The sequence below is a fragment of the Mirounga angustirostris genome, unplaced genomic scaffold (genome assembly GCF_029215605.1).
Source record: "Mirounga angustirostris isolate CCGP_5_RB_7025 unplaced genomic scaffold, mMirAng1.0.hap1 SCAF_5, whole genome shotgun sequence".
Lineage (NCBI taxonomy): Eukaryota > Metazoa > Chordata > Mammalia > Carnivora > Phocidae > Mirounga > Mirounga angustirostris.
The window spans coordinates 17,807,117-17,820,268 of NW_026991713.1; the positions used below are offsets into that span (position 1 = coordinate 17,807,117).

The window sequence follows — 13,152 nt, forward strand, 5'->3', positions numbered from 1 at the left end:
CTTAATCATTGTGTGATGGCTTTTGGGTTGATTCTGTTTTAAATAAACTTTTTTCCTTCAATCCACAGGTCACAGTTTTTGTCTGCTTGAACACACATGGCTTTGTTACGAAAAAGTAAGATTACAGCTTTTGACAATCATGATTATTAAAAATAGATATTTTAAAAGACTGTTTTGATGCTAGATCTTGGCTTTAAAAAAAAAAATTCTCTTTGATTTTCATGGATAGTTTTCCCACATGCAATTCTTGGCATCATCATTTCAGGATGATGCCTGTGGAAAGTTGTTAAGTATTTTGTCCAGAGATAGATTTATCCTGAGAGGGGTCATACATTTCTATAAAACTTATAAGTATAACTTATTTTCTCATTTTAAATAAATATTCATGTTCTTATTTAATTCAGCAGTTGTAATTTCATGTTCCTATTCTTAAATTATATTATCTTCAGACCCCATCAAAACCTGGATTTGCCCTTGATTTCAGATCTAGCAGTTTGTGGACCCAGGAGAGAAACATAGTAATCTAATTGTGTTGCTGTTAGCCTCAGGGTAGAATTGCCTGATGTAGCAGATGAAAAGATAAGATATCCAGTTAGATATGAATTTTAGATTATCTATGAATGATATTTTAGCATAAGTATATCCCAAATATTGCATAAGACATACTTACACTAAAAAAAAAAAAATAGAGGTGGTAGTAGACATTGAGTTGCCTCCCCACACTGGCTGTGGCAGGTAAATGTTAATCAGACGTATTGATAAACTACAGGACTTTGTTCCTTATCTTCTATTTCTCCATAGCTTGGTTTTAAACTGAGTCTAGTATCCGGTTGTCTCTGGCTGCATCTGACAACCCAGAAAGGCAGAGGGGAGCTGGATGTTAGCACGGGAGAATCACTGAGCCTCAGAATGTAGCTCTGGAGGACATCTGTAGAGAATGACTCCTTCCTTTTACAAATGTGAAGACAAAGGCCTAGGAGCCAGAAAATAGCTCAGTATGAGGCCAATAAATGTAAATACCTTGATGCACAAAAGTAGGAAATGATAACACATAACAATTGTAACGTGTTTACTGGGCCTACATTGCCTTCGTTTACTCTCAAAACCCCCCTGTGAGACAATGATTAATATTACAATTACACTCCTCATGGAGCAGATGAGCAAACTGAGGCTCAGAGAGATTAAGTGACCTGTCCAAAGCTGCACAGCTAAGAGGTGATAGAAACAAGATTTGAATCTCACTTGAAATCCTAGCCCCTTCCTCTCCTACCAACATTTTCCAGATTTCAGGTACTTGTGCTCCATGTAGAGCAATGCACACCTTCTCAATTTTTCATCATCTGTGTTTCTTCTGTCCTATGCATGACTTAACAATTTTCTTTAAGTTGACTCATTTAAAAAATTATGTGTACTTTATAATAGAAAGAGTATATCCTTACTGTAAGTAGAATAAGCTATCTCCTATCATAAAAAGAAGTTGATTATACAAATATATACGATTAGAACAATGTTATTCAATCCTGGGTAGCTTTTGTTGCCTGCCTGCACCTGAAATTAAACTGATTTCTCACGCTGTGATTTAATGTTACTTAATGCCATGATCATGAACCTCCTAAACCACCTCATGTACAATCACAATTCATGTGCTCAATATTAGGACAACACTGTCCTATATTACTGTGCTTCTCAATAGATCCCAAGGGCGAGCGTCACTGTTCTAGAACAGATGGTCCTGGATGCTGGGAACTAGAAGAGGTATTTGGGTCTTCTGGCTTCTCACTCAGGGCAAGAATTTTCTGTACGTCATCCTTGACCAGTGGCTGAACTAACCGAGAAGCAGCTGTGTTATAATAGCTGAGAACCTGTACTCATAAGAAGTACTGGCTCATCATAAGCATCATATAAATGTTGGCTCTTCATTCAAACAAAGTATTCATGCACAGAAAGTGGCTCCAGAGGCAGCATCATACACGCACTAAGGTTGTAGCCTCTGCCATCAGACTGCCGGGGGTAGCCCTGGATCCTCCTTAAACTCCATCTCCGTATCCTTGAGCATCAATAGCATCCCGGCTTAACCCTTTATGCACATGCCATCTGCTTAAAAAAAGGTCCCAGACCACCACTGCTATGTCTGTCAGGGAAGGCATCTGCTCCTAAGACTATTCTAAACTTTCCCCAAATTTCAGCTTGATAGGTTACACTTGAATGTGTTTCTGTTTTTATTTCAGTTAATCAGGTGTTGCTGTTCCTTCTGATTGTAACCCTCTGTGGGATCCTGTATAAGAAAGTTCATAAGGGAACTGTGCTCAGGAATGAAACAGGTATGCTAACTGAAATAAGCCAGTCCCCAAAAGACAAATACTATGTGATTCTTCTTATATGAGGTACCTAGATAGTCAAAATCATCCAGACAGAAAGTATAATGGTGGTTGACAGGGGCTGGGCGGGAGGAGGATAAGGAGTTCTTGCTTAATGGGTATAAGTTGTAGTTTTATAAGGTGAGTTTATAAAACTCCCGTTTTGTAAGAGTTATGGGGATGGATGGTGGCGAGAGTTGTACAACAGTGTGAATGTATTTAATACACTGAACTGTGCACTTAAAAATGGTGAAGATGATAAATTTTATGTGTTTTTTACCACAATAAAAAGAATTTAAAAAAAAGCAGATAAGCAAGCATATATAATCCATCAAGATAGGATACCTAGGACTGCGGTTTAAATGCGTTCCTTTGATTCCTTTCAGTAGCTGGGTTCGGAGACAAGCCACAATTTGGTCAGATCCCAAGGACCTGCTTGTAGAATATCCACCCAAGGCCAACTTTTCAGTAATGTTCTAGGATGATCAGTGCTACTCAAACTTTAGCAAATATAAGAATCACGATTACAGTTTGTTAAATCACAATACTTGGACCCACCCTGAGAAATTTTGAATTAGTAGATTTGGGGTGAGGCCTGAGAATTTGCATTTCTAATAAGCTCCCAGTGACACTTCGTTTTTGGACAACACTTTGGGTTGCCTGCTTTACATCTGTCCTTTGAGTCTCTCAATAATCTTGGTTATGAAAATTGCCTTCTCTCTCTTCTCCCTGCTGGTTCATTCCCATCAGTACACAAATAGCCTCAGAATTCTCAACTTAGAAAAGATCCTGTATTGACCCTATATCCTCTTCCATCTGTGCCGAGGAGCCCAATTTCCCTCCCGAGGGGTGAATTGCTTGAAATGGCACCTTTACAACCTCCGAACACACAAAATCAACCCACACAAAAATTAAGAAACACTGATAGCAAGTATATTATGTTATGTTATATTTTGTTATATTATATTATATTATTTATAAAGATTTTATTTTTAAGTAATCTTTACACCCACTGTGGGGCCCAAACTCACAACCCTGAGATCAAAAGTCTCACACTCCTCCAACTGAGCCAGCCAGATGCTCCTATTTTTAGATAATTTAATTTTTATATTAATCAAACAAATACATTTATGGAAAATGCAGAAGAGAAAAAATATTACCTGTTGCCGTATCAGGCAAAGACAAATACAGTTAATATTTGGTGCATTATATACATTCATCTCACACTATTTTTCTTAAGCCAGCTTAGGCACTGGACATACAACAGTGAAAAAAAAACAATGTCCCTGTTCTCACAAAGCTGACTTATCTTAATATAAAAAATTCATTAAAAAAAAAACAGTTAAGGGGCACCTGGGTGGCTCAGTCAGGTAAGCATCTGCCTTTGGCTCAGGTCATGATCCCAGGGTCCTGGGATCAAGCCCCACATGGGGCTTCCTGCTCAGTGGTGAGTCTGCTTCTCCCTCTCCCTCTGTCCCTTTCTCCTTCTCATACTCTCTCTCGTTCTCTGTCTCTCTCAAAAAAACAAAAAACAGTTAAAAACATATGTAATCTGGTCTAAATGAACATGAGGAGCATCTGGAAAAAGAATAACTTCGCATAAAGACCTGTATACAAATGTTTCTAGGAATTATTCTTTGTAGCCACAAACTGGAAACAATCCACATGTGAATCAACTAGTGAGTAAATAAAATGTAGTATATTGACACAGTGGAGTCCTTTTCAACAATAAAAAGGAACACAGTAATATGCGCTCCCCTGTGGATAAACCTCACAGATATTATGCTACATGAAAGAAGCCAGACCTGAAAGCCCACATATTATACAATTTCGTGTATAGAAATTTCTAGAAAAGGTAAATCTACAGAGACATAAAAGAGAGCTGTGGTTGCCTGGGCCTGGGAGCGGGAGTGGATTGACTGCAACCCAGTTTAAGGGAACTTTTCACGGAGGTGGAAATGTTCTAAAATGGTGATTGTGGTTGTGCAACTCTATCAATTTACTAAAAATCATGGAACTGTATGCCTACAGTAGGAAATTTTAAGAAAATTCCCAGATCTCCAAATTTTAAGAAATCTGTATTAGCCTAGGCTGCCTTAACAAAATACCACAGACTAGGTGGCCTAAACAAAAGAAATTTATTTTCTCACAGCTCTTGAGGCTGGAAGTCTAAGATCCAGGTGCTCACAGCATTGGTTTCTCCCAAGACTTCTCTTCTAGGCTCACAGTTCTCCCTGTGTCTTCAGATGACCTTTTCTGAGTGTTTACATCTCTGATGTCCCTGCCTCTTCTTATAAGGCCACCAGTCACACTAGATTAAGCCTCACGCTAAGCCTCATTTTTCACTTAATTGTTCTTTAAAGGCTCTGTCTTCGAATGCAGTCACATTCTGAAGTACTAGGGGTTAGGGCTTCAATATATGAATTTACACAATTCAGTCCATAACAATAAATTATGCCTCAATAGAGGAAGGAAGCCATACAAGGTCAAAAGTTGTCTGAACTTCAAGTTCTTTCCTCCTCACCCTTCATTCACTCCCTGCCCATAAACCAGCACATTTGGCCAGTTGAATCCCGCAGCAAACTCCTTTCTCCACAGAGAGAAATGAATAGCTTTTGTAACAGCTGTTAAAACAACTGCAAGGAAATGCACATCCTGGCTCGTTCATTAGCCATATACCAATTAACAAAGTGTTTGGAGCACATGAATGGGTCCAGTGTCACATTTTTATCCCATGCAGTGTTGAATAAAAAAGAATCAGGGCGCCTGGGTGGCTCAGTTGGTTAAGCGACTGCTCAGGTCATGATCCTGGAGTCCCTGGATCAAGTCCCGCATCGGGCTCCCTGCTCGGCGGGGAGTCTGCTTCTCCCTCTGACCCTCCTCCCTCTCATGCTCTCTGTCTCTCATTCTCTCTGTCCCAAATAAATAAATAAAATCTTTAAAAAAAAAAAACATTTAAAAAAAAAAGAATCAGTGTTATGAACTACTATTCAAAAGAATATAGTGTTGACATGGAAAGACATCTGTGCTATGTTAAGTGGAAAATGCCAAGTTGCAGAAAACCGTGAAAAGTATGGTTTCATTTTGGTTTTAAAATAATACATGTAAGTGGTATATTTCCTTTTGGAATAACATGAAGAAGGATTTGAGAGGCACACACTGCACCCGTAACAGAGATCTGCCTTTGGAATGGGAGTGGAGAGGTCTGAAGAAAATCATCAGGGTTTATTGGAATTTGGGGCTGGAATTTTTTTTTTAAAGATTTTTTATTTACTTAGAGAGAGAGAGAACAGGAGCAGGGTGAGGGACAGAGGGAGAAGGAGGGACCCCCATGCGGGGCTCGATCCTGGGACTCCGGGATCACGACCTGCAGGCAGACGTTTAAATTGACTGAGCCACCCAGGTGCCCCTGGAATTCTTTCCAAGAAGTGCATACTCATATTTTTAATAGACTTTATTTTTGGGGCGCCTGGGTGGCTCAGTTGTTAAGCATCTGCCTTCGGCTCAGGTCATGATCCCAGGGTCCTGGGATCGAGCCCCGCATCGGGCTCCCTGCTCAGCGGGGAGCCTGCTTCTCCCTCTCCCACTCCCCCTGCTTGTGTTTCCTTTCTCGCTGTGTCTCTCTCTCTTAAATAAATAAAATCTTAAAAAACAAACAAACAGAAACCATCCCCTGCCAGATGGTACATTAGTGACAAGTGATGAACTTTCACGGGCACGTCATTCTCATCCAGTGTCCACAGTTTACACCTTTCGGGTTCACTCCTGGTATTGTACATGCGCTGTGAGAAATGTATAATGACATTTATCTACCATTCTAGAAAATAGAATCAGTGAAACTCCTCTGTGCTCCACCTATTCCATATTAACTTTTCTATTTTCCAAGACAGTAATTCAAAGAACTAGTGGTATAAGGTAATGTCCAGAAGCCCTGTAAAGTCACATGCTGAAGAAAAGCATAGTGCCATTTTGTGTATTCTCCTGATAATGACATTTGATGTAAGCTCCTGATAATTTAGCTGGTGATTAACTCCTGGCCCATTTGAAGTGAGGCAAGTTTACACGATTGGCTAAAAAGATCCTAATTTGACATGGGATTCAGAGACTTGGCGTTGAGAGAGCAGACATTTCACTTTTTCTAGGAATGGGCGTGTTCTGATAAGTGCTGCTTGTGGGAACGGACTAGTGCAATGGAATACATTTCTAGTCCATACTGCCATCAGTATGGTGTTTTCTTAGAGATTTTAGGGCACCAAACAGCTAAATATTTTGATGAATTGGCTTAGGCACCAATTGGCACAACAGATTCAAAAACAGTGGATGATTCCCCCAAGAAGCTGCAAGGATGAAACATTCGTGAAGAATTTACAGTTGGTAAATCTTTCCTCCCCTTTCTCCAGTGTGCCTTCATCCATATTCTGTCCAGGGAAGACTTCTTGGCAGAGAGCAGTGTTTTTGGCTTAGGTTAGCTTCCAGCTCCCCTGACTGGCAGAGGCTCCTAAGAAGTGTGGCAGTATGAGCTATAAACTTGGTGTTTGTCCTCTTGGGGTGACCCTATTTCCTGGGGATACCTTCCTCCTCCCTTATTACACCTGTTGCCTGACAGGCTGGCTCTGCCCCAGCTTTCCAACCCTTCTCTCTCTTTCTTTGCGCCTACGAGTAGTCCAGGAATCATTCCTCCAAAGCCCTGTTCTGTAAGATCTACACATCAGTTCAGTTAAATCCAGCAAACTTTTATTAAGTGCTTCCTAGGTGCCAGACTCCACGGGGATAATATAATGAGCTCACAGTCTAGCGGGGGAGACAGACACATGAATAGATGCTTTGTGTGCAGTGGGGTAAGTGCTCAAGGAGAGGTATTTAATAAATTCATCCATCCATTCATCCCTCCCTCCCTCCAAAGTGGATTGGGAATCTACCATGTCCCAGGCACTATGCTAGCTGCAAGTGAGCAGACAGAGATGAACAAGATACTGTCCCGGCCCTCATGGAGCGCCCAAAGTAATGAGAGAGAAAGGAAAGACATGCAACCAAAAAAATTGCAATGCAGCTGATAAATCCAGCCACAAACAAGACCAAAGTGAGCACAGATAGGGGGTGAGCTAATTTGTGTAAGGAGCTGTTAAGGCTTCCCAGAGGGTCTGATCTAGTCTGATGGTGTCAGAGTTAGCCATGCAGGAAAAGATGGAAGGAACGTTCCAGGCATCAGGAACGGTGTGTGCAAAGGCACTGAGGAAAGGGACAACCTGCCTGGTGCAGTGTTCAGGGGACCACAAGTAGTTTGGTATTGCTGGAATGGAAGGAGTCAAAGCTAGGGAAGTGAGCAGGGGCTGGATCGTGAGGTACCCTGTGTGCCAGGCAAAGGAAGGTAGCTTTACCTTATGGGAACCCCTGAAGGATGGGAAGCAGTGAAGAAATATAGTCAGATTTGCATTTGGGGCAGTTCACTTCACTGCCTGAAAGTAACATGCCACATGATTAGGAAACCTCCCCAAGATGACAGTTTAGTCCAAAAGGAATAATCCCTTAAGAAATATTTTCTTTCGGGGCGCCTGGGTGGCTCAGTCATTAAGCGTCTGCTTTCAGCTCAGGTCATGATCCCAGGGTCCTGGGATCGAGCCCCGCATCGGGCTCCCTGCTTGGCGGGAAGCCTGCTTCTCCCTCTCCCACTTCCCCTGCTTGTGTTCCCTCTCTCACTGTGTCTCTCTCTGTCAAATAAATAAATAAAATCTTTAAAAAAAGAGAAATATTTTCTTTTTTGTTTATAAAAGTAACCATAGTTACTTTAGAGAATTTGGAAAACACAAGAGATGCAAATAAGGAAATTGAAATCACTCATAATTCCGTAAACAGATGTAGATCCATTTGAAAATATGTATGTCTGTATATATCACATTGGGATAATATGCTAGATGAGATTTGTGTGGTGATTTTGTGCACCAAATACTAGAGAGAATTTTGTATTATTTTCCCCCTTAACATTGTATTATGAGCATTCTCTCATGTCAGTAAAGATACTGTGGAAACAAACTTAGTCTCGTGGTACACATGTCCAGTGTGGTGGCCAGCCTGTGAAGAGACATAGGAGGAGAAGCGGTAGACCCTTCCATGTTCCTTAAGTTATACAAAGCACAGGTCCTGGTAGTTAGTTTAATCTATATTTGTTGGATTAAATATCAGCTAGAACTGCCCTGCATCTGAGTGGTATTTTGCAAAAAGTATCTGTAAAGAGAGAGCGAGCTTTAAGTAAAAACCAGAAGGGCATCTGATTGTGGGTACTCTACATACTGATAATTATTATCCTTCATCCTGGAAAACCATATTGTGGTGCCAGAATATGATGTTACATCACCAGTATTTTATACCACAGCCACAGCTCAAGAGAACAATCAATTACTCATCCTGTACATTAGTCATGCTCTTTCATGTACCTCCTTTCTCTTGCTGTCAAATTTCCAGACACCTGACTAGAGGGTGGGTAAGAGAAGGAAGATCACAAGCAGTAGATTTCATAGCAGCCCAGGCAGGATAAATATCCCAGTTTAGGAAAGAGTTGAGGAGCTGAGGAACTGTCGAATCGAATGAGGCTTTCAGTTCTTCACATATTTTTCAACTGTGTATCTGTGTTAGGCTATCTGATTGGCTTCTGTAAGAAAGCTCCAAAATAATAGTGCTGAAGCAAAACAGAGGTTTATTTTCTCTCTCAAGGTAAAAGTGTGATGCGTCCTTCCTTTCTACCATCATCCAGATCAAGATTCCTTCTCTCCTAGGGTTTTGGTGTCCTCCCCAAGTAGCTTCCTTCTTGGGGCCCAAGATGGCTGCCCTGAGTCCTGTCATCATATCCCCATTCCAGACAACGGGAAGGGGAAAGGAAGAGGGGAGGCCAGCACATTGCTTTTAAAGGCAAACCCAGTAGCCGCACACATACCTGCACTAACCTCCCACTGGTCAGAACTTGATCACACAGACTTGCGAGGGAGTCTGAGAATCGTGGTTGGCTGTGTGCCAGCTAAAATTCCAGTGTTCTCTTTCTAAGAGAGGAAGAGCCTGGTGTTGGAGAACAGCTGGGGTCTCTTCTGCACTATGCTGTCTTCCCCAGGAGTGTGGAAGACACCTGGCCCTACTGTGAAATTCCTTCATGTTCTCAAAGACACTGATTTTGATGCTTCCAGAGGATGACTCCGAGCCTCCTGAGGAAATGGAGGAGGAGATTCCTGTGGTGATTTGTGCCGCGGCAGGGAGAATGGGTGCCACCATGGCTGCCATCAACAGCATCTACAGCAACACTGATGCCAACATTCTGTTCTACGTCGTTGGGCTCCGGAACACTCTGTCTCGAATCCGGTAATTTGTGCACTGTAGACTTTGGAGTTTTCTACTTTTTTTTTTTTTTCATCTTTCTTATCTTTCCTTAAATGGATTTCCCTATGTTTTGGGTTTGATACATGTCATTTGAATTAATGAGAGGATGACCTGAGGTTTACTTGGTGACCTGACGAATGTGTTGCCTCGCTAAGGAAGTTGCAGCAAAGCCTCATTAATCTGGTTGGGCAAGGCATCGTTCTGCTGAAGTGAATTGGCTAATGAACCAAAGAATTGCAGTCCTTAAGCAGGTTATGTGGAAGGCTTTCTTTCTAAAATGGTTTCTCTTTTCTCTGCTTTCTTAACCTGGAAGGATAGTAATATAGTATCATTTTAATATGACCCAGAATCATCACTAATTATAATTTTTTAAAGAATTTATTTATTTATTTGCGATAGAGTGAGAAAGAGAGAGAGCGAGCAAAAGCAGGGGGGAGGGGCAGGAGAGGGAGAAGCAGGCTCCCCCCTGAGCAGGGAGATGGACGCTGAGCTTGATCCCAGAACCCTGGGATCATGACCTGAGCCAAAGGCAGATGCCTAACTGACTGAGCCACCCAGGCACCCCATTATTATAATTTTTTTATAAAGATTTTTTTATTTCTTTATTAGACAGAAAGAGACACAGTGAGAGAGGGAACAGAAGCAGGGGGAGCAGGAGAGGGAGAAGCAGGCTTCCCACGGAGCAGGGAGCCCGATGTGGGGCTCGATCCCAGGACTCTGGGACCATGACCTGAGCGAAGGCAGACACTTAACAACTGAGCCACCCGGGCGCCCCCCATTATTATAATTTTTGAACTGCAAAGCCATCTGTTTCCTATCACACAACACACTAAAAAAATAAGTTGGAAATGGATTTAAAAGAAATAAACAGAAAATCAAATTTTAAAGTATTATAAAAATGCAGGATAATTATATAATTTTGTTATGGAAAATGACTCTGTGAGTCCCAAAACCATAAGGAAAAAAATGGACAGATTTTACTGCATAACATTTAAAAACTTATTTATTTATTTATTTATTTAAAAGAACCCAGATGTTGGAATTAACAAAGACTTTATTTATTTATTTTAAAGATTGCATTAATTTATTTATTGAGAGAGAGAGAGAGAGAGCGCATGAACTGGAGGAGGGGCAGAGGGAGAGGGAGAAACGGACTCCCTGCTGAGCAGGGAGCCAGAAGAGGGCCTCGATCTGGGATCATGACCTGAGCTGAAGGCAGATGCTTAACTGACTGAGCCACCCAGGTGCCCCTAAACATTTTTAAATGATGAAAAATACTGTAAGTGAAATTAATCATACAATAAATGAGGCAAAATATTTTCAACATGTATTATAGATGAAGGATTACTATCCAAAGTATAAAAAGAATTCTCACAAAAAATTTTTAAGCATATAAACATCTAGTAGAAAAATAGAAATACAAACAAATAGAATACAAACAAATAATTCATAGAAGAAAAAATACAAACGGTCAACAAACATGAAACGGTATTCTGTGTTACTCACAGGGAAATGCAAATTAAAATGACAATGACATATAATTTTGCAGTCATCGAGATGGTAAAAAATTAAATAGGACAACAATATCCACTGCAAGAAAATGGACATGCTCATTCTTTATTTTTTTTTTTATTTTTTATTTATTTGACAGAGAGAGAGCGAGAGCAGGAACACAAGCAGGGGGAGCGGGAGAGGGAGAAGCAGGCTTCCTGCCGAGCAGGGAGCCCGATGTGGGACTCGATCCCAGGACCCTGGGATCACGACCGAGCCGAAGGCAGATGCTTAACGACTGAGCCACCCAGGCGCCCCATGCTCATTCTTTATTTAAACAATGTACACTTTGTAAATTGGTAAAGCATTTTGAAAGAGCAATATGGCAATGTCTAATAAAATTTGATATCCATAGAACTGCTGCAGCACTGTGGGAGACAGTATGGAGGTTCCTCAAAAAGTTAGAAATAAAATTACCCTACAGTCCAGGAATTGCACTAGTGGGTATTTACCCCCAAAATACAAAAACACTAACTCAATGTGATACATGCACTCCTACATTTATAGTAGCCTATTTACAATAGCCAAATCAAGGAAGCAGCCCAAGTGTCCTTGGATAGATGAATGGATAAAGAAAATGTGGTGTGTATATACAATGGAGTATTATTCAGCCATAAAAAAGAATGGCATCTTGCCATTTGCAATGATGTGGATGGAGCTCGATTGTATTATGCTAAGTGAAATAAGTCAGTTGGAGAAAGACAAATACCATATGATCTCACTCATATGTGGAATGTAAGAAACAAAAAAAATGAGCAAAGGAAAAAAGGGAGAGAGACAAAGCAAGAAACAGACTCTTTTTTTTTTAATTTTTTTTTTTTTAAGATTTTATTTATTTGCGAGAGAGAGAATGAGAGACAGAGAGCATGAGAGGGAGGAGGGTTAGAGGGAGAAGCAGACTCCCTGCTGAGCAGGGAGCCCGATGTGGGACTTGATCCCGGGACTCCGGGATCATGACCTGAGCCGAAGGCAGTTGCTTAACCAATTGAGCCACCCACGTGCCCCAAGAAACAGACTCTTAACTATAAAGAACAAACTGCTGGTTCCCAGAGGGGAGGTGGGTGAGGGGATGGGTGAAACAGGAGATGGGGATTAAGGAGTGCACTTGTCATGATGAACACTGGTGTTCTATGAAAGTGTTGAATCACTATATTGTACACCTGAAAATAATATTACACTGTATGTTAACTAACTAGAATTTAAATTTTTAAAAAATGTTGTATGCATATATAGTTTGACTCACCATACCATTTCCACTACTAGGAATCTGTTACAGCAATTCTTTTTTTTTTTAAAGATTTTATTTATTTATTTGACAGAGACAGAGACAGCAAGAGCAGGAACACAAGCACGGGGAGTGGGAGAGGGAGAAGCAGGCTTCCTGCTGAGCCGGGAGCCCGATGTGGGACTCGATCCCAGGACCCTGGGATCATGACCTGAGCCGAAGGCAGTCGCTTAACCAACTGAGCCACCCAGGCGCCCCTGTTACAGCAATTCTAATACATACTACCAAAATATAGGTACAACAGTGTTAATTTCAGCATTATATGAAATAGCAAAAAAATTGCTAACTGCTTAAATGTCCATCAATAGAAGAATATTGAAATGAACTATGGAATATGATCCAGCTATTAAAAGAGAAAGAAGGTGGGACGCCTGGGTGGCTCAGTCGGTTAAGAGGCTGCCTTCAGCCCAGGTCATGATCCCAGGGTCCTGGGATTGAGTCCCACATCAGGCTCCTTGCTCAGCAGAAAACCTGCTTCTCCCTCTCTCTCCCTCTGCTTGTGCTCTCTCTGTCAAATAAATAAAATTAAAAAAAAAAAAGAGAGAGAGAGAAAGAAGGCCATGTGGGTATACTGACAAAGAAGATCTTCGAGGCATA

At 41.1% G+C, this 13,152-nt stretch overlaps 1 protein-coding gene across 2 annotated transcripts in view; it reads left to right on the top strand.

The window, feature by feature from the left end:
• The window catches only part of GLT8D2 (glycosyltransferase 8 domain containing 2), a 35,492-nt gene that overhangs the window by 10,772 nt on the left and 11,568 nt on the right, over positions 1-13,152 (top strand). For both annotated transcript variants that reach the window (XM_045872715.3, XM_045872716.3), the window contains exons 2-4: positions 69-115; positions 2,229-2,321; positions 9,530-9,701. In XM_045872715.3, the coding sequence (XP_045728671.1) occupies positions 97-115; positions 2,229-2,321; positions 9,530-9,701 (284 nt within the window). In that variant the 5' untranslated portion in view covers positions 69-96. The remainder of the gene's footprint in view (positions 1-68; positions 116-2,228; positions 2,322-9,529; positions 9,702-13,152) is intronic.